General features: G+C 51.3%; 1 protein-coding gene across 3 annotated transcripts in view; it reads left to right on the forward strand.

The window, feature by feature from the left end:
• The window catches only part of CRISPLD2 (cysteine rich secretory protein LCCL domain containing 2), a 65,495-nt gene extending 52,461 nt beyond the window's left edge, over positions 1-13,034 (forward strand). For all 3 annotated transcript variants that reach the window (XM_046684267.1, XM_046684268.1, XM_046684266.1), the window contains exon 15: positions 10,542-13,034. In XM_046684267.1, coding sequence (XP_046540223.1) covers positions 10,542-10,596 — 55 coding nt within the window. In that variant the 3' untranslated portion in view covers positions 10,597-13,034. The remainder of the gene's footprint in view (positions 1-10,541) is intronic.
• Positions 13,035-22,209: the final 9,175 nt, after the last annotated feature.

The raw sequence follows: 22,209 nt of genomic DNA on the forward strand, positions 1-22,209 counted from the left end.
CCCTTCTCTTCCTTTCTTTTTTCAAAAGAAGCACTTTTTTTCTTTCTCTTACCAATGCCTGTTCTCGTAGAAAGTTTAGTAACATCAGATAAGCCCGAAGAGAAATAGTCATCCATGACCTGTCCCCCGGGGGAGTTCCTGCTAGAGTTTGGGTGTGTGTCCCTCTGGTCCTTTTTCCATGTGCGTATTTTCCCCCCACAAAACAGTGAGATCAAGTTGTGGTTACATGACGGTTATACGCGGCTATATAATAACGTAAGTTCATATCGTCACATAAATAAGAGCAGAGAGCGTGGGGTCCAGCGGGTCAAGGTCCCGACCAGCTCTGGGGCCTTACCGAAGCCCCCAGATTTCCTTGAGCCTCGGTCTTCTCACCTGTGATGTCGGGGTGACAGTGGTGTCTGCTTCCTTGGGGCGATGGGAGGATTAACTGAGGTGCCACCTGGCTCTGCTTCTGAGGACACCCATCCTGCTGGATTCAGGGTCACCCTCATGACCTCGTTTTCACTGAGTCACCTCTTTAAAGGCCCAGTCTCCAGCTCCAGCCACGGTCTGAGGTCCTGAGGGTTGGGACTTCACCATCTGAATTGGCACAAGGGACACCATTCAGCCCGTGACGGGCGAGAGCTGAGGGTTTCTATTTGAGGGCCCTCTTTGGAGAAGGGGCATAGAATTGAGAGCACCGAAGGTGCTGGGCCCCATGAGGCACAGGCGTCCGTGTTCCCGCGGAGCCTTGCGCCCGCCCCACCCTTCCATCCTCCTCGGACGGCGCTGTGCGAGGAGACGCTGCCGAATCCGGTGGTGCCCGAGTCACACGCATCTCTTCCCGGGGGCCCCTGCCCAGCGACTGCCTCGGCCCCGAACAGCTAGAGTTAACAGTTCTGCATTTTCTCCTTCAAAGTTTGCAAGCTTTGTTTGGGAAAAGCTTAATGAAGGGAAATTCCATTGATTTAATGGGAGGGAAACGAAGCAGCTGATTAGGTGGAATTTCCTGGATGGGCTGGAAAGAAATCCCAGGACACCCACCTCTGGGGCTCTTTTTCCCCCTGTGAGAGGAGCCGGTCCTCATGAGAAGCGGGGGCCAGCAGGGTGGGCCGGCCCCTTGTTCTCTCGGCCTGGCTGCCCACGAGGGCCGATTGTGCGGCCCCCACAGGTGGGTGTCTGGGGAGAACAGAGGACCGAGAGCGGGTCCCCAAAGTGGCTTCTTTCCCACTGTCAATCCCCCCACCCCCACCGGAGGAAGCCGGTGGTTCTTTCTCTCTTCCCGGGGACCCACCCGAATTGCCGCTGTCATCATAAGTGTCTTCGAGGCAGCTCTCCCAGGCCCCACAGTGGCTGGGCCCTCTGCACCGTCAGAAGGACCTCAGTGAGTGATTTTAGACCCCAGAGTGGAGCCTCTGCCACCCTCCTTCTCAGACTCTTCCCCCCTCGTCCTGGAGTCTGTGACGATGCTTGAGCCAGTTACTCAACCTTTCTGTGCCTCAGCTTCCTCACTGATAAAGGGAAAAATGATAGCACCCACCCCCTGGGGTGGTGGGAAGACGGAGGGTCTCAAAGTGGGCTCTCCAGACCAGCAGCATCCGAACCAGCGGAGCTTGCTAGAAACGCAGATCCCAGAGTTTCTGAATCAGAAACTCCGGGGGTGGGCTGGCGGTCTGTGTGGGAACTCGCCCTCCAGGGGCCTGGCGCAGGCTGGAGGACGGCAGCCGCAGCTGGAAGGATGACGCGAAGGTTGCCGTGTCCCTGGCACATGGTTGGAGCCACACCTGATTCTGATCGTTTGTGATTAAGGGTCATTCCTTCACTACACATTCACTGTGGGCCAGGCCCAGCCGGGATCCACAGACACCGAGATGCTGGAGTCCCCCTGCTCACATGGAGGGAAGCGGCCAGGCCAGGAGGGCACATGGCTCCCGTGGCATTTGGGACCCTGCTCCACTGGGTGTCCATGGGCGGGCAGTGTCCCCTGCCTCGGTCCGTCCTCTGTCAAATGGTCACCATGAGGATTAATTGAGATAGTCTGTGCTAAGCACTTAGGGTGGGTCAGAGCAAGCGTCCGATAAATCCGGGCACCCTCGTTGCTATGACACAACTTCGAAGATCTGTTGCAACCCCCAGAATGCGGTGGCTCCGCCACTGTCGCTGAGGGAGGGCAGAGGGCAGAGCATTTCAAGCAGGGCCCCGTCCTACTGTCTGGAGGCACCTCCTTGGTGACGGGGGCTCCAGCAAAGACCTCTGAGGCCTTGGGCATGGCCATGCCCCATCCTCCTCTTGTTTCGATGGGACCTCAGCAGCCCTCGGCACAGAGACCAGGGCTGAGAAATTTCCCTGGAGCCTGTTCCCATTAGGGACTGTGGGAACCAAGAGGGTGGCTCTGTCCCCAACGTCTGCTGGGACCCCAGAGCGGTTACAGTGGGTCCCAAGAGATGTGGATACCGGACGCACTGGGATCCATTCACAGCAAACTGTGTTCTAAATATAGGGCATCCTCAGTTAATCACACGAACACACAAAACCCTCCTGGACGGAGTTCTCAGCACGCCGGCCAGGAGTGGCTCAGCTTTAGTTTAGCAATAGTGTTTTTCTAGAAGAGGATTTCCTGAAAGTTTTGAAAGAGGACCATGCAGAATGGGGACAATGCAAGAGGACAGGCGCCTTCTCTCTCACACACGTGCCCATGAGGCACAGCAGAGGAGGGGAGAGAGGCCCGGGAGCGCTTTGACTGCTGGGATTGGGGTCTGTCCGAATATTCTCAGGAAGAAGCTGGACATGTAGATGAAAATCAGAGCAGGAGTTTTCCTTAGGCCAGGAGCAGTTTCAAAGACATTGCACAGAGAGATTGGGAAATAGACAAACAGTGACAGATAACATTCTGGGCCTCTTGGTTTTGACAAACAAACCTGTAGAGAGAGGGAGGTAGTGTATATATGATGGACTTTCTTCCGATTGGGGATTCACTCCACTAGCGTTTATGGGGCAGCTCCTGGGTGCCCAGCACTGTCCTAGGGGCTGGGGCCACAGCAGGGACAGAAGAGACAAAACTCCCCATCCTCAGGGGCTTCTGTCTACTGTGGCATGTCCAGCAGATGTGGACTCTGAGCCACATATGGGATTATAAAGTTTCTTTGTCTTTTTTTTTTTTTTTGCTGGGGAAGAGTCACCCTGAGTTAACATCTGTTGCCAATCTTCCTCTCTTTTTTCCTCCCCGAAGCCCCAGTGCATAGTTGTATGTTCTCGTTGTAAGCCTTTCTAGTTCTTCTATGTGGGATGCCACCACAGCATGGCTACAGACAGACGGGTGGTGTGGTTCTGCACCCAGGAACCGAACCTGGGCCCAAAGTGGAGGGCACTGAACTTTATCCACTAGGCCATCAGAGCTGGCTCCTACAGTTTCTAATAGCCACAGTAAAAAGAAACAGAAAGGAAATTTAGAATATATTTTATTTAATCCAATGTATCAAAAAATTATCATTTCAATATGTATCAATAGAAAAAATACTGATAAATTTGCATTTTTTAAAAATAAGATCTTGGAGATCTAGCGTGTGTTTTGCCCGTAGAGCACATCTCAGTGTGGGCGAGCCACATTTCAGTTGTTCAAGGTCCAGGTCGGGCTGGACCAAGGCTGGAGTGTTAGGTTCCCTCTGCTGTGCAGACAGTGGGTTTCCCTTCCTCTCCCCATTTCCTGGCGTTCTACGGTCTGTACACACATTAGCTCCTCTAATCCCCCCAGCAGTCCCATGAGGCAGGGACTACATTTATCCCCATTTTATCAGTAAGGAAAGGGAGGCACAGAGAGGTCAAGCAACTTGCCTGAGGTCACCTAGCCAGCAAGTGGCAGAGCCAGGACTTGAACCCGGTTGCCTGTCCCAGCATCCATGCTCTTAACCAACACATGTGACTCCTCACCACAGACAAGTCACTGAGCTTGGGGCACAGGCCCCTCCCAGAAGGGGCCAGGGCGAGCCTGACTGTGCTATAAGGTACACTTATTTCGAAGTTAAAAAATATTTACTAGAAAAGAAATACACACTTACTATTTAATAATAAGTCTATGGAGTAGAAAATGAGTCCCCGCAGGCACCCTGTTAACCTCTGATTGTTCATTTATAGCTTTTCCAGGCCTGTTTCCCCTGTGCACATGCAACACGCGTGAAAATCAAAAGGGAGGTCGCATTATACACACTGTTCCAAAGCTTTTTTCCCTAAAAGGCGTTTCATATTCCAGGAACTGAGACGAGGCGGTTTGACAGTTCCCTGGGGTTTGGGCTTTTACGTGGATAAGTCGTTCCTCGCGTGTGTGTCCCCACCGTGTGCCGGGCCCGTCCTGGTTTTCCTGACGGGAGAATGAGGTTGGAGCCTCACTGGAATGACGGCTTTCATGGCCCATGGCCCACCGCTCGCCATGCAGCGCTGACCCAGACGCCGAGCCTGGAGGAGCTCGGCCACGCTCACAGGGTCCCTAAGCAGTGGGTACTTCATGGACCCTGCCTTACGGGTGTGGAAATTGAGGCTCAGAGAAATGGGCTCACCAGCCCCAGGCCTACACACAAGATCTGAGACTATGTCTGGCTCTTGAGTTTTCCTGAAAGATTAGTAGAGGCTGAGACTCTGGGAGAAAAGAGAATCCTTAAAAAAAAAAAAAAAATATATATATATATGTATATACACATGTATATATACACGTAAGTACATATCTGTACGGATAAATGATAGTTCTTAGTAATAAAATGCATTTAAAAACTGGGACGCCGGGGGCGCAGCGGTTAAGTTCGCACGTTCCGCTTCGGCGGCCTGGGGTTCACCAGTTTGGATCCCGGGTGCAGACATGGCACCACTTGGCATGCCATGCTGTGGTAGGCGTCCCACATATAAAGTAGAGGAAGACGGGCTCAGATGTTAGCTCAGGGCCACTCTTCCTCAGCAAAAAGAGGAGGATTGGCAGCAGTTAGCTCAGGGCTAAGCGATCAAGTGCCCCTCTTCTGCTCTCCTCTCACACTGGGTTCCATGACTCCATGGACGATTCCTCGGTCCTCCCGGACACACACTCTGCTCCAGAACAGCCAGCTTCCTGCCTCTTTAACTCAGTCTGTGTCGTGTGGCGCACACGGTGATCGGTCCATCCCTGAGGGATTTTGACTGGTGAGGACGAGCCTTGTGCTTGCGGCCCCTTGTGCACCTGTGCCCTCCCGCCTCCCGGGGGGCTGCCGGCATCTGAGCCCGGCACTGTGATCTGGGTTGGCCGATGTCATCCTCAGGGATGGTGTGGCCACGGCCCCTCTGTCCAGGACAGTGGTCACCAAAGGGTCTCAGAGCCTGGACAGACCTGGGTCCACATCCCGGCTGCACCTGGAACAGGTGTTCGATTTGGGGCAAATTGCGTCACCTCTCCAAGCCTTGCTTCCCTTTCTGCAAGCGGGAAGAACCTCCGAGATCTCGTAGGGTGGCTGCGAGGAAGGGCCGGAGTAAGATGGCGTAAGGATCGGGGCAGCCTCTGTCGTGTGGGACGCGGGTGCCGGGCGGAGCTGCGAGCATGGAGAGGCGAGTGGCCATCAGAAGGCGGGGAATCACCAACCAGGGCTGAGTGGGGACACCACCCGAGGCTGCAGACACTGGGCCTTCCCAGAGGGCCCTTGTCACAGCTCAGCTCAAACAGATCAGCTGGAGGGAACTGCCCGGAAGGTTCCAGGCCAATCCCCCAGTTAACAAGGGAAGTTTTGTGGTGGTTTTCTTTTACTTTCTTTTTCTCTTTCTCTTTCTTTCTTTCTCCTTCTTTCTTCCTTCTATTTTTTTTTAATTCTTTCATTTATTTATTTATTGAGGTCATATTGGTTTATACCGTTGAGTAATTTCAGGTGTCCATTATTATATGTCTCTGTGTAGACTGCGTCGTGCTCACCCCCAATGGTCTAGGTTTTATCTGTCACCATACATGCGGGCCCCTTTACCCCTTTCGCCCACCCCCAGCACCCTCCCCTTTGGTAACCACTCTGTTCTCTTTTTCTGTGTGTTTGTTTATCTTCCACATGTGAGTGACATCATACGGTATTTACCTTTCTCTGTCTGGCTTATTTCCGTTAACATAATACCCTCAAGGTCCAGCCATGTTGTTGAAAATGACAAGATTTCATCTTTTTATGGCTGAGTAGTATTCCACTGTATATATATACCACATCTTCTTTCTTCCTCCCTTGATGGGCACTTGGGTTGTTTCCACATATTGGCTATTGTGAATAATGCTGCGATGAACATAGGGGTGCAGGTATCTTTTCAAATTAGTGTTTTCTTGTTCTTTGGGTAGGTACCCAGTAGTGGGATAGCTGGGTCGTATGGTATTTCTATTTTTAGTTTTTTGAGAAATCTCCATACTGTTTTCCATAGTGGCTGCACCAGTTTGCATTCCCACCAGCTCTGTATGAGGGTCCCCTTCTCTCCACATCCTCTCCCACACTTGTTATTTCTTATCTTGTTAATTATAGCCATTCTGACGGGCAGGAGGTGATATCTCATTGTGGTTTTGATTTGCATTTCCCTAATAATTAGTGATGTTGAGCATCTTTTCATGCGCCTGTTGGCCATCTGGTATCTTCTTTGGAGAAATGTCTGTTTAGATCCTCTGCCCATTTGTTTAATTGGGTTGTTTTGTTGTTGTTGAGTTGTATGAGTTCTTTATATATTTTAGGTATTAACCCCTTTTTGGATATACGATTTGCAAATATCTTCTCCTTTCCTTTTTCCTCCCTCCCTCCCTTCCCCTCTCTCTCTCTCTCTTTCATTCCACTGTGCGGATGGACCATCATTTCTTTACCAGGTTGATGGGCATCCGGCTGCTTCCTGTTTGTCTTTCACTGTCATAAGCAACTCTGCAAAGAACGTCCTTGCACAAGCCCTCACTTCCTGACAACTTCTTTAGGTAACTTCCTTTGAGTACAACAGCCACAGCCGCCCGATCGGTCTCCTTCTGTAAGGCACGGTCCTGTTTAAGCCCTGCCCCCTGGGGCTTTCCCTTGTGATAAGAATAAAACCCCCTCCGCTTACCACACAGGGCCACACATGACGCCACCCCTGCCGCTTCTCCACACTCCAGCTCATTGCTCCTCCTCATTACAATGCTCCACCTCACCAGCCTTCTCTCTGCTCCTCGACCACACCGAGTTCGTTCTCACCCCAGGGCCTTTGCACCTCCTGTTTTCCACCCCTGGACCCTCCCTGCTCCTGCATATTCCTGTGGCTGGGTCCCCTTGTCATTCAGATCTACACACAGACGCCACCTCCCCGAGGAAGCGTTCTCCTACTGTCGAGTCTATAGTCGCCTCCTCCTCAGCGATCTGATCTGATCTCATCCCCCCGTGTTGTTTTCCCCAGGACCCGCTACCCTCTGAAATTACTTCTCACCCATATTTAGCTGTTTATCTCCCATCCCCAGCCTGTAAGCTCCATGAAGGCAAGAACCCCTTCAGTTTTGTTAACCCCTGTCCCTGACACCCAGCCCCGTCACCAGCACATAGTAGGTCCTCAGTAAACACTGGTTGAGTGACGGAGAAATCGCTGCGTTCAGCAATTGGTTCCGAACTGGTTGAGGGATTTTTCATACCCTTTATGAAAATTGTTCAATCTCCTCTGTGAAAATTGTTCAATACCTTTTATGAAAATTGCCCAGAAATGCTGCACCAATTTGCACTCCCTTCATACATGTATGGGAGTTACAGACTAATCCAGAAAGAGAATCAGAGGCAAGATTTAGACAAGGAGGTTATTTTATAATTTGTCACGTCACCTGTTTTTCATCAAACATGCACGACCGTCACCTTACCCAGCAGAGCTGCAGTTTACTAAGCGTTCGCGGTGTGGACAAATAGGGACTCGCCGAAGGCACTTTGAGCTACCCAAACCTGCAGGATTTTTTTGCCTGTGGTGGTGGGTGGGACCGACATCTGGGGTCGTCACATCGACGCCCAGCGTCATCAGCACACGGTTTGCTGTGTTATGAAATACACACCCAGTTCCATGGGGCCTGCTCGTGCCTGCTGGGTGGATGGGTTGTCTGATGGGGATGCTGTCTAGGTCTGGGAAAGACATCCAGGAACCTTGGGGTACCTGTCTGGACGACAGCCTGAAGGCCCCCTTGTCCCTGGGCTGTTGGGGCCCTGGGAATGGGAGACCCCACTGCCCCTCCATAGACTGTCCCGTAGTGAGTCAGAGACCCAAACCCTGGTGATTTTCCCCAGCGCGGCTTGCCCACCACGTGGAGTGGCCGAGGGCATTGTGGCTCTGGGTGGTTCTTCCAGACTATTCATTCGGGCAGGGAATCCAAGAAAATCTTGCAGCCCTGAGGAGGGCCCTGGAACTGGGCTTTCCAGAAACCAGCCGGGCAGCTGGGTAACCCCAGCCCCTGCGGGCCCCAGCCCATCTCCCCAGCGTGGTCTGGTGAGGAGCCGCCAGCACAGAGGCCGCCGCGGCCGAGCCTTCGCTGTGTCTGGGCTCTTGGCTTCTCCTCACAGCGCCATCCCGCCAAGGACTCCCATCGGATACACGTTTCACAAGTTCAACCCCAGGGGAGCCAAAAGCACAAAGCCACCTGGGGGAGGGGGGACAGGCCAGGGACCCCAAGCAGCCTCTCCCCGAGGATTGAGGACCTTGCCGAGCAGCCTGCGAGGGCGAGGCCGTCTGTCTAGTCTGGCATTTTCCAGTTGGGGTTCCTCTTGTCTGAAGGGGGCTGCTCTGAAGGGAACTGTGCTCCTCAACCGTGCGGGGCTGTTGATCTTCTGCTCAAACTCATCCAGAGTGAACAAAATACAAATTAAAACTCTATCTGGATGCCATTCTCTTGGCTGAGAACAGAAAACTAGATACCGTGCCATGCTGGCCAGCACGTGGGTTAAACAGGCTGCCTCGCGCATTGATGGGGGGGTGGTCAATGGGTATGACCTTATGGGGGGCAGTTTGGCAAGCTGCCCAAGTTCCAAAGGCATGTTCCTTTGATCCAGCAATTCCCCCCCAGGAGCTTGTCCACAGGTGCTCTCGTCCGTATGAATACAGTCTCCTGGACACGGTTGTTCTCTGCAACATTGTTTGCAAAAGCAAAAGATTAGAAACAACTAAATATCCATTCAGAGGGACCCAGTTAACTGTATCATAATACTTAATCATGATGGAATACTATGCAGGTGAAGAAAATGAATGAGGAATCTTTACGTAGAGGAAGACGCTACACCAGCTGTAAGTCAGACAGTAACAAGTGTTGGCAAGGATGTGGAGACACTAGAAGTCCCTTCTGCACTGCTGGGGGCGTGAAAACTGATGCTGCTGCTTTGGAAAATATTTCGGGAGTTTTTTAAAAAGCTGAGCATACAGTTAACATACAACCCAGCAATTCTGCTCCTGGGTGTAGACCCAAAAGAATTGAAAACGTGTCCATGCAAAAACCTGTGCACAAATGTTCATAGCAGCGTTATTGATAATAGCCCGGAAGTGGAAAGAATCTAAACGTCCATCAACTGAGGAATAAATAAAATAAAATGTGGTCTGTCCATAGAGTGGAACATCATTTGGCAATAAAAAGGAACGAAGTGCTGACACAGGCTACGACATGCATGACCCTCAAAACCTTATGCTAAGCGATGGAGGCCGACCACAAAATGCCGTATATCGTATGATTCCGTTTACACGAAATGTCCAGAACGGGCAATATGTAGAGACGGAAGTTGCCAGGGCCTGGGGTGCGGGGGCAGGGGGGGAAGAATTGATCATAGATGGGCACCAAAGATCTTTTTGGAGTGTTTTTAACAATCTAAAACTGGATCGTGGAGATGATTGCACAACCCTATAAAATTACTAAAAAATCATTGAATTGTACCCTTAACAAGGGTGAATTTCATGGCGTGTGACACCTCAGTAAAGCGGGTTTTTAAAAAAGCCTTCAGTTAGCTGAAGGCTTGAGCTCCTCTTGAGAGAGTAGTTTTTGCTGGATGTGTGGCCTCAGGTAAGTGACTCAGTTTCTCTTTGCCTTTGTTTCCTTCCCTGCGAGATAAAGATACAAGCTACACGACCTCAGGAAGAAAGTAAAAAGGCTGACAGAGTGTTTTGCACAAAATCTGAGCCCCGCCGGCGTGCCCCGTCTTAATAACAGCGGCCCCCGCCTGCTTGTTATAATGCCATCCTATTAATCCGTCGACCAGCTGGCCCCTATTTGGGTTGACAGCAAAAACCCAGGTGGCAGCAAAAACCAGGCACGGGTCTTGAAGGGAGAGTTCAATTCAGACACACTGGGGCCGTGACTCCCGGAGTTCAGAGAAAATAACTTAACAACCGTGACCTTGATTCAGACCCAGGCCCGTCTGCAGAGAGAACGCAATTTGCCAGCTGTTGCTGGCTGGGCCGGCTTGGTTTCCAGCGGCGGCGGGAAGTGTCCCTTGGCCACGGTTCTTCCACTGCTGGGGGGGGGGGGACGTGAAGGGCACCCAGCTCTCCCTTCCCAGCGCCAGTCCCTGTCGAAGGCTCTCGGGATCTCTCAGTAACATCCCCTCTCCCTTCCTTTTCAGCCTGAGGACCCCTCGAGATGGCAAGGCCTTCCGAATCTTCGCTGTCAGGCCGTGAAGCCCCAGCGCCGGGGAGAGGGGGCGCCTTCAGAAGGGCTTCGGGGGTTTGCTTTTTATTTTTACGTTGTCATTTGGGGGGTGGGCTGGGGATCTGGAGAATCAGGAAGCTTCCTTGAGTGGCGTTCGGTGCCCCATCCTTCGTGCCTTGTCTCATCTCTGCACCGTGGAGAAACAGCATCCTCGGGGTCCTGACCACACAGCTGGTGGCCGGTCCCGCTGACACCTGGGGGTCCCCACCTGGGGGCCCTCTCTGCATAGACAGTCATCCGAGACGTTCCTTCCTGTATGTTCTTTTGTGGGTCTCCAAGCCCGCAAAGAGCACAGCGGGTTTGAGGCTCATGCGATAAGGCCCGCAGGGGCGTGGGGAGAGGCACGGCGAGCGCACGTGGGCTGAGTTTCAGGAATGGAGTAGAAGGTAGTTATTTAAAAAATTAAAAAACACCGTCCCTACCAATGGAGAAAAATGGGTTTAATGTTTGCTGGTCAGACAAACGGGTGGGATCAAGGGGCTGGGGGAAGGGAGACGCTGCTCTGCCCTGGCACCTGTCCTCGCCAGCATCCTGCCATGCGCAGGCTGGGTCTACATACAGCAGTGCTGGTTTATTTAGAGTTCAGCAGTAACTCCAGAGGTTTATCTTGTCTTTGTCCTTCTCTTCGTCCACGTGGCCTGTCTGTTTGCTGCCGTGACCTTTGGTCTCAGTGAGGACTAATGAACCAGGCTCCTTTCTTTACCCCCTACCCATTGTGGCTCCCGCCCCAGCCCAGACAAGTTTTCGTGTCATATTTCACACCCGGGTCTTTGCTTTGCAAGCAGTTCTGTCTGAAGCCCACTTTTTAAATTTAATTCCTGGTCTGTGAGGGTTCCATTGAGATGTCTAAAAAACAGCCAAAGAAGGGCTATTTTGTTGCTGCTTTTAGAAAAATGACAAGTAAATGTGCAGATTCCCCGTCTGTCGGATGACCTATTTTTTAGCAGTGGGAGGAAAGGAATCCAGAGCACATTCCTCGCCGAGGTTAGCAGCTCTGGGAGGAGGAACCGTTTGTGGTTATGAAACCGTCCTGCGGCGTAATGACAACAAGAGATGGGAACACTCTAGAAGGATTTCTCTTCCTGTTTTTGTGGAACGACTCTTGCCAAATGTTCCCGAGGCTCTGAGGACTGCGGTGCCCTCTGGCTTCCATCTCTTTGTAAGAGTTCTTCATAAGCCCAGACCAAAACCCACAGTGAAATAAAATCCCCTTTTGTAAATAGTATGTCTTTGCAGAAGGTGGCATTCCACCCTCCGCCATTACGCTGGCCAGTATATCGCTTTTGTGAATGTCAGTTTCAGGTTGATTTCAAGCACCATCAAAATGTTTCAAAGGCAAAGGAACTAGCAGAAAGTGAAAAAAAAAAAAAAAACCCAAAAAACCAAGCTAGTCTGGGCAAGGAACTCTCTACCTGGGAACTCGGGGCGTGGGTTGTTGAGTGCATCTCTAATAAATGCAGAAACTGAAGGGGAATCGCTGCCCCTCCCTGCAGGGAGTCTGTCAAAGCGATGAAACGTTTTGCTTGACGGAGCTGAAATGAGCAGGACTGTTTTTCCTGGTGCATTGTGGGCTCGTAGTAATTCACAGGTTCTGAGTATTCAACCCCAAATACCAGAGCAAGGGAATTTGGTCAGCCTGTCAGATATTGTGTCCAGGTGCAGCCCAAGATGTGAGTACTCAGAAACTTCTGGATTCGAGGTGTTGTGCTGCTAGATTTGGTCCATCGGACTTGTGCTTTGTCACCAGCCTCTCGTGGCTGTGGCTATGTCGAGACTGCAAGTTTGGGGTTTTGGAATCAGTGACAGTCCTGGAGGTTGCAGCGGGTTTGTCCTTGAACCGTCCCTACCTGAGGTCTCAGAATCTGAAACTTCCAGGGTGAGTCGACCCCATCATTGAAAAATAAAGTTCCCAGCTTCCTGATTGCCTCTTAGCGGCCCGGCTAATGGGATTAAAGATCCACCAGACCCAGACCTTCCTGCCTTTTTTTGTCCTCACGAACATTTTGAAACTGGAACCATTTTTCTTCTGAAAATGGAAACAAAACTACCAAATAGAAGCCCTTGTAATGAGGGACGGCCTCTGATTTGGTGTGTTTAGGGCCCATCGCGCCATTGACACTTAACCCATAAAAAGATGACAAATCAGGCCAACAGTGTTTCTGGGTCTCCCGCCCCTAGAATGAAAATTTTCGGTTTCCTTCCGATTTTTGCCCCACCGTGTTCTGATTTTCCGTGTTGTCTGTAGGCTCACTCAGCCCGCAGCTTACGTGTGTGCTTTTTTCTATGAAAAATGATGTGTTTTGCTACTTCCTATGTACAAAAGTTTCTTGTAAAGTTTGTGTGTGTGCTTTGCATGAACAGGGACCACGTTGCCATTGTTTCAATAAAACCGGTTTGATTTCTAAGACATTTTCTATGACGTCTCTTTTATGAACAAATCTGAGCAGTCTGTGAAATATAACGTTTAAAACCTCCCCGCGGACCCATAGCTAACTTTGTTTACGCCACGTCTGCCGGGAAGGTCGCACGTGGCATCTACGGACGCTGATCGTTGCTGCGTCCCTGGAGCCTGGCGCAGACCTCCACCGATGAGCAGGAGGAGATGCGTGGAGTCTGCGCGTCTTGTGTGGGGCGGGGCTTTGTCAAAACGCAGATGCGGATCCAGCAGGTCTGGGCTGGGGCCTGGCAGGCTCCATCGCTCAGGAGCTCCCGCGATGCTGATGCTGCTGCCCCAGATCGCATGCTGAGGGCTGAGTGGCGCGTGGTGACAGGCTCAGCTTCGTTCTGTCGCTGTCCTAGTCACCTCAGGCTGCCGGAACAAAATACCGCCGCACGGGGGGCGCTGAAACCACAGGTATTTATTTTCTCCCAGTTCTGGAGGCTGGAAGTCCGAGATGGATGTGGCTGCAGGGCTGGCCTCTCCTTAGGCCTCTCTCCTTGGCTTGCGGACGGCCGCCTTCTCGCTGTGTCCTTTTCTCTGTGCGTACATCCCTGGTGTCTCGTCCTCATCTTGTAAGGACTCCACTCTCTTGGATCAGGGTCCACCCTTATGACCTCGTTTAACCTGAACTAACTCCCGAGAGGCTCCATCAGCAAAGACAGTCACATCGGGGGTGAGGGCTTCAAAATATGAATTTGGGGGTGGGGGAGGGGACACGATTCAGTCCATAACAGTCACCTTCTTCCCAGACCCCAGCCCCTTGTCCTCTCATTGCAGTCACATGTCCCTTTATGTTCCAACGCCCCACAGCGCATGAAGGATTTCTGGGGCACCTGATGATCTGTTCCATCCCACTGCCAAGGCCTCTGCCTTTGCTTTCACAGTCCCGCTATTTATGACAAATGCTCTTTTCCACTGAAGTTGGGGATAGCTTTCCTCTTTAATAAATATATTTAAGGCTTTTTAAATGATTTAAAAATATTAAGTAAACAATCGTGCAGGTGGATTGCAAAAATCACAGAGATTGGATAATAATGACTGATGTTTGGGAAACACCGGCTCCTGACAAGTGCACTGTCGAGTCCATAGAAACGCCCCCCGTTGGCAGCTCCCCCGGGGTGTTGCAGGGCCCCCTCCCCCCGGCCCCCCTCCCTCGGCTTCTGCATCCTTCCTCCGCCTGCCTCCTCCTCCGGCTTTGGGAAGTTCTGCTACCCCAGGACGCCGGAGTCCCGTGCCCCACTCCTCGCCCCCAGACTCCCACGTGTGACGGTTGTGGAGGCAGCTGGGGGAGGCGGGGTGGCCCAGGGTGGAGCAGGGGCTGCTCCTTGCAGAAGTCGTCCGAGAAGAGGCAGGGCCTGCGGGGGTGGCGTGACTTCCGGCTTCGGTGCCTCGAGGCCACCGACAGAGGCTGCGCCAGCACAAGGGGCCCCGGGGACCCAGAGTGGGGACCTGGGAGTCCTCCACCTCTCACCTGCCATGGGACCTCGGACAGGTCACGTTGCCTCTTTGGGCCTCACGCTGCTCCTCTATAAAATGGAAACATCACAGCCGCCTGCAGCAGCGTAAAGAGTAAAGCAAGGGAGATGGTGATTAAAAAGCGCTCAAATAATGGTCACGTTTTGCCCCGGTTGGAATGCGTTTGGCTGCAGATGACAGAAATTCCAGCTAGGGGCCCCAGGACTTGTTAGAAATGCAGCTTCTCAGCCCAGACGCACTGAGTCAGACCCTCTGCGGGTGGGTCCAGCGCCGTGGGATACCCGGGCTCTGGGTGATTCTCGTGCTTCCTCCAGCTGATCATCACCCCAAAGACATGCAGTGTCTCGGGGAAGGTGATTCCAGGGGCCGCGGCTCAGTGATGTCGTCCCTGCACCCCTCTCACCCGTCCTCTGTGGTCAGGACGGCCGCCACACCCAGCCGGTCCCCGAACACTGAGTCTGAGACAGGAAGAAGGGACGCGAGTGGACAGACCTTCCCATGCGCTCTCTCTCCTCTCAGGGAGGAAATCTTTCCTGTTGTCACCCAGCGGGCCTGTTTTTAAGTCCCTTTCATCGTACACGGCCGCATGCCCATTCCTGGATCCACCTCAAGCGAGAGTTGAAAGAACAGGGAGGTTTAGAGTGGAGAGAGGAAGACCAGGAGGCCATGAGAGCTGTCTTTAAATATATAAAGATTTGCTCTCGTAGGAGGCGGGATGGTGTCAGAGTTGAGAGCCGGGACTCAGACATGCCTGAGTTTGAATCCCAGCTCAGCTCTTTACCAGCTGTGTGACGCTGAGTGAGTTACCGAACCTCTCTGAGCATCAGTGGCCTCATCCATAAATGGGTGACGGTAACAGTGTCTACTCCATGGGGCAGTTATGCGAATTAAATGAGGATGAACTTGAGATGAGCTCAGCACGTGGTACGCACACACAGCTACCACGTTTGGTGACTCCATTTTTTTGCAGGGTGGGACTAATGCCAGTGCGTGTGTGTCACAGGGAGACAGAGTTCTACCGAATACAACAAAGGACGTTCTAATTGGCAGAACTGTCCGAAGATGAAATGGCCCGTGTGAAGAGGGAGGGAGCTCCCTGTCTCTGGGAGAATACAAGCAGAAACAGGACCGACCTTGGACTAGATGGACTTTAAGGCCCTTCCCTGATTCCGACTCCCAGCAGAGGCTTGCCTTTCCCCCCTCCGCCCTGCCCGGAGGGCCCTAGGGTCCCGGGGAAGGGGTGACATGAAGCTGTGAAATCATGGATCCTCAAACCATGGCAACTTCATGCTAAAAAAGAAAAGAAATAAACCCTGCAGCTATGTGGGTGGTCCTGAAACTCTTACGTTTTATTGGGTTGATTTTTCGTTTGTTTGTTTATCCACCTTCCTTCCAATTTTTCATAGCAAACCCAAACTGCTCTAGACTGCTGCTGTGGGCTCCGAAAATCTTTTAGGCCCTTAAAAAAAATAAATTTGGTTCTGAAGACGCAGGATTTGAAGACCTCGTGACGTTCCTGTGACTCTTTCATCTTGACCCACTGCACTGGTCGCAGCCTTTGTCCAGGAACCGGGCAGACAGTTCCCCTGTCAGGGTCTGGCCCGGCCCCGGCCCCGAGGAGGGCAGGCGGCCTCCCTGTGTGCCCTGGCTGCCGCCACGCTGGACGGGAACAGGCCAGCTCGTCAGCAAGCAGGCTCCCCGCTCACCTGCTTTCACCTCTTACACCAGTTGTGGCTGCCGTCCCCAGGCTGTTTCTTCTCCATCCCGCTGTCCCCGGCCTAGGCCCACTGCTCCCCTCCTGACACGAGAAGGTGCAAAGGAGTTACCTGGGTCAGGTGCCTACTATGTGGCAGCGACTGGCCGGGCACCGAGCAGACGCCATCTCATTTAATAAGCACACGTCTCCTTCGATGACTTGCTAATTTGATTATATTTGTCAAATATCATTCAGGTGCTAATTCGATTTTACAGCCGCGCATCACTCAACGATGGGGATATGTTGTGAGAAATGCACCATTAGGTGAGTTGGTCGTTGTGCAAACATCATGGCGTGCACTTACACAAACCTAGGTGCCACAGCCTACTACACACCTAAACTATGGGGTACTAATCTTACGGGACCACGGTCCGATATGTGGCCCATCGTTGACAGAAACGTCAGTATGTGGCACGTGACGGTATTTGTCAAAGTGTCAATCAGGAATGCATTTGGCTGTATGGAACAGAGACCCAACCACAGTGGAAGGTGGAGACCCAACCACTGCCCCTGGGGTCCAGGGCTTGGGAAGTCCCCAGTGACCAGCTTCCTTCACGCTTCCTCTCTGCCATCCTCAGCACGTGGCATGTGTCCTCGTGGTTGAAAGATGACGCAGCCTCACCTCCTGCATGTCATAGACATTCTGGGCAGGAAGACGGACATTGTGAAGGTCAAAGGCCATCTGGCAGCTGATTCTGTCCCTTTTATTCCAGATATTGTATTTTTCAATTCTACAATGTCCATTTGGTTCTTTTACTAATTCTTTGTGAAATTTCTCATTTTCTCATTTATTTTGAAGACACTTCCCTTTATGACTTCAGCATAGATATATATCAGCTAATTCCTATATCTGGGTCATCGTGGGGTCAGCCACCATTGATTGTCTTTTCTCTTGAATAGGGTTTGGCAAACTCTTTCTTAAAGGACCCAGTTAGTAAATATTTTAGGGTCACAAGCCATAGCATCTCTGTTGCCACAACTCGGTTTTGTGATTGTAGCGTGAAAGCAGCCACAGACCATATATAAGCGGAGGAATGTGACTGTGTTCCAGTCAAACTTCATTTTCAAAAGCAGGTGGGCAGCCCGTGGGCCGTGGTTTGCTGACCCCTTGAGTATGAACACATTTTTGGCAGTGGTTGTTTCCCCGGATGTCTAGTAATTTTAGGTTATATCTTGGACATTGTGAGGAATGCCGTGTGCAGATTCTGGATTGTTGTGTTTTGTTTGAGCAGGAGATTAACTTGTCTGGACTCCAATTCCAAGCGTCCCTCTTCCGCAGTGGCCGGCAGTTGAAATCCCTCTTGCGTCTGTCAGTCTTTGTTTGGCTGCACAGCATGGAGTCTGCTCTGTGCCTGCATGGGTCACATGCCAGAGGGCCAGCCAGAGACTGGGCAGAATGTATACAGAGAATTTGCCATTCCCCTCTGCGGCTCTCTCTTTGCTAGGGTTTCCCCTCTCACTTTCCGGCTACGGCGTCCTCTGGTTCTTCAAGACTGCCGGCTCCTGTTAGACATTGGCCAACCCTGCATGGTGTTGACCCGAGCTGTCTTCACGCAAAAAGTTGAAAAGCACAGAAGACTCACACGGTGCTGTCCCCGCTCTACAATGTTGACGCTCCTGCAGTTTCTGCCTGCCTCTGGTTCTCTCAATAACCGTCAGGTAGTTGTATCTTATATTTTGTCCAGAGTTTATGGTTGCTGGGTCTGGCGTAGTGGATCTGATTGTGGCTACTCTGCCGTTCCTGGAAGCAGAACCCCTGAGTCTGTGACTTAGCCGGAAAAACCATGAAACAATGACTTTCCCAGAAGTCTCAGCCAGTTAATCTCCAGTTACGCCTGGTTGGTCAGAAGTGGGTCCCGGGCCACTCCTAGCTGCAAGGGAGTTTGGAGAGAGGCGTGTTTTTCAGTGAGTGCGTTGCAGATCCAGCTGAAAAGGGGCTGTGTGGTGAGGAAGAAGGAGAGAAGGCACCTTGGGCAGGCGAGTTGCAGTTCATCTGTGAACTTACTGCAAGTGTATTAATTTCCTAGAACTGTTGTAAGAAATGACCACAAATATGTTGGCTCCAACAACAGAAATTTATTTTTTCACAGTTCTGGAAGCCAGAAGTCTGCCGTCAAGCAGGGCCGCGGTCCCTCTGAAGGCTTCAGGACAGGATCCTTTCTGCCTCTTCCCGTTTCCGATGGCTGCGCCCCTCCAGGCCCTACCCCATCTTTACGTGGCCCTCTCCCTATGTCTGTCTGTGTCCTTTCCTCTTCTGACGAGGACACCAGTCATTGGATTTAGGGCCGCCCTAAATCCAGGAAGACTTCATCTCGAGATACTTAGCTAATTATATCTGCAAAGACCCCATTTCCAAATAAAGTCACATTCCAAGGTTCCAGGAGGACAGGAATTGGGGGGACAGAATTCAGCCCAATCCAACAGGTGGGCGCCTCCCCTGCAGGCTGAGCAATGGTGGCCGATTGTCCACATGACATCTCATCTCCCTGGATGCTGAGCTTAGGGGGGTTTGCTGCCGTTCACTCTTTGGGGTCTTTGCTCTGGTCCCCTCACAGCTTGTCTCCATCAGGGTGGCACTGTGGGAATTGGTGAGGGGTGTGGCTTCAGTTTCCAGCCTGTGCCTTATCCCATCTTTCCTTGTCAGCCCGTTATGGTTTGAGCCTTTGAAGTCTTTCCTATATGACACTTCCCAGGGGCAGGAGAAGGCCCTGCAGCCAGTGCGTCTGGGTTCAAATCCTGGCTCCACCACTTATGATCTGAGTGACTTTGGACAGGTTACTCAACCTCTCTGTGCCTCAGTTTCCTCACATATAAAATGGGCATAATAATAGCAGCTACTTCTTAGGGTTGTTATGAGGCTCAAACCAGCGACTGCAGTTTTTTTTAAATTGTTTGGAAGCCTGGCGCATAGTAAATGCTATATACATGTTACTTGCTGCTATGACCATCACTTTAACAAATGTGTCATGCATTCCTAGGATTTTTTCCTCTAAAACCCTGCTCTGGGCCTTCGGACAGCAGCCCCTGCTCTCTGGCTCCTACCTCGGGGTGGGGCGGGGGGCGTGCGCCGGGGGTGCAGGCCACGGCAGAACAAAGGAGCCAATTTTAGCTTCTGAGTTTCCAGACAGACTTTTTTGTTTGTTTTTGCATTTTTTATTTTGACGTAATTTCCGACTTGCAGAAAAGTTGCAAGAACCGTCCAAAGGATTCCTGTGTACCCTTCCTTCCGATTCCCCAGACATTTTCCCCTCCTTTACTTGATAGTTTCCTTTTTCTCTCTCTTTCCTTTTCTAAATTCTTTAAGAGGCAGGGCAGACATGAGACCCCCTTTATGTCTAAATACTTGAGCGTCTGTTTTGTAAGAGCAAGGACACTCTCTTCCTCAGAAGGAGACGTTTTCTTACATAACCCTGGTGCAGTTGTCCCCCTCAGGAAGTCAACGTGGAGGCAGGGTGAGGAGTGTCTACAGACCTCACTCAGATCCCATCGATTGTCGCCAGAACGTCCGTCACGGCAAAAGAAAACCTCGGATCAGGAATCGCATTCAGTTTTCATGTCTCGTTAGTGTCCTTGAATCTGGACAAGCTCCTCACTTTATCTTCTCCTTTCGTGATGTTGACATTTTTAAAAGATTACCAGCCAAATATCCTGTAGTACGTCCCACACGTTGAGTTTGTCCACTGTTTCTGCATCACGAGACTCAGGCTTCGCCTTTTTGGCAGGACTCTCCCAGAAGTGACGTTGTGTCCTTCTCAGTGCGCCGTAGCGGGAGGCACGTGCCTAGCTGTTCTGTTGCTGTTGACGTCAACCTTGACCACTTGGGGAAGCTGGCGTCTGCCAGGTTTCTCCACTGGGACGTTCCTGCATTTTTTTGTAATATCTATCTTGTAGAGAGGTGTATGGAGACTAAGTAAACATCCTATTCCCCATAAAACCTTCACTCACTAGTTCTAGCCTCTCTTGATGATTCTTGCCTGAAACAAGTATTTTATGATGGCTGCCAAGGGTGACTTTTCTAATTCCACCGTGCCCCCTGTATTTATTAGTTGGCACTGTCCTGGAAGGAAAAGGTTTCCCTTCTCCCCTATTTATTTATTCATGTACACACAAGTGTTGTATATTTCATAAATACACATTATATATTTATACTATATATTTATGCATACTTTAAATATTATATATTACTTCTTTATTACGTACATATATTATGCATATACGCACAGACACATATATCAGTATGGGCTCGTTAATTCTTGTTTTATGCAGTGGATTACAATGCTTTACTATCATTTTTCACTTTGATGCTCACATCATCCCAGATTCGAACAGGCGGGGCCCCTTCCAGCTGGCTCCTGTGTGTGTTTGACATGGCCCCATCAGTTTTGGCACAACTTTCCGGCAGAACAAGATGTTCCCAGCTCATCGTGTACTTTCCTTGCCCCAGTCCTGGAATCGGCCGTGTCTCCAGGGAGGCCTGGCTCCTTTTAGTGGAGATTGCATCTGACTAGAAGATAAAACTCTCTGGCAGAGAAAATAGGTTGAGGGAAAGGATGTTCATATCTCACAAACCAAATCTCATGCAACGCACAATATTCTCTGGGGAAGGTCTGGTTCTCTACCCTGCCCAGGCTCTCCAGATAAGGGGAGAGACGCAGCCTGGAACCAGGTGCTGACGACAGTCTGAGGGGCTCCCCAAGCCACAAGGTGGAGTCCCCTCCTGCTGTAGGAGCTTAGAGAGTCTGACACTCGCTTTCCCAGACTCCCTTGCAGCTAGGGTGCAGGCATGGGACATGCTGCTGTGGCTTTGAATTGAGAGCCCTTGGTGCAAGGAAGCTAGTGTCCAGGGACTTCTCTCAGGGGAGAAGAGGGGCGCCTGAGGTAGTGGGTAGGGGTGCGAGATTTAAACAAAATAAAATAATAATAATAATAAAACATTGTACGGAACATGCTTTTACTAAAATATTATTCATTGTTTATCTGTAATTCAAATTGAACTGGGTCTTCTGTGTTCTCTCACAACCCTGGGTGTAAGACTAACAGGAGGGTTCAGACTCTCCCGCCCCTGAGGGCTGTGTGGCACAGACGGCACTACCCAGGGGTCAGCACCCAGCAGCTGAGTCCCACCAGACCATCCCATGGTGTGATATTGGGTGTCGTTTCTGGCTGCAGAACCTTCCTGTCTGGTCCTCCTGCCCTCCCCGAGAGTCTGTGGGATCCTCAGTGTCCATATAACAAATCCCTTTTCTGCTTAAATGAGTGCAGGTGCTGGGAAGGGTAACCTGTGCCCACCTCTTGTCGAGCTGAAGTCAAGTGGGGATGAAGGGAGGAAGCCCCCAGGTCAGTTCTGGGAAACTGTAAAGTAGAAGGGGCTTGATCCCCACTTCCTTCCAGAACTTGCAGAATTCCACAGCCTGCAGACTAAGGCATCCATCCATCCACCCATCTGCCCATCCATCCATCCATCCATCCATCATCCATCCATCATCCACCCATCCATCATCCACCTATCCATCATCCAACCACCATCCACCCACCATCCATCCATCCATCCATCCATCATCCATCCATTCATCTATCTGCCCATCCATTATCTATCCACCCATCATCCATCTGTCCATCCATCCATCTGCCTGTCCATCATCCATCCATCCATCCACCCATCCACTCATTCTCCATCCATCATCCATCCATTCATCTATCCGCCCATCCATCTACTCCTCCACTCTTCCATCATCCAGCCTGCCTCCCCCACACGAATGTACGCTCCACGCAGGAGCAGACACATTTGTGTCTGTTTTTTTTTCATTTGTGGTATCTCTAGGCCCTAGAACAGTGCCTAGCACACAGTAGGTGCTCAATAAGTGTCAGGTGGATGGATAGATGGAGGCTGGCTGGATGATGGAAGAGTGG

This window comes from Equus quagga, chromosome 13 (assembly GCF_021613505.1).
Source record: "Equus quagga isolate Etosha38 chromosome 13, UCLA_HA_Equagga_1.0, whole genome shotgun sequence".
NCBI classification, from domain to species: Eukaryota; Metazoa; Chordata; class Mammalia; order Perissodactyla; family Equidae; genus Equus; species Equus quagga.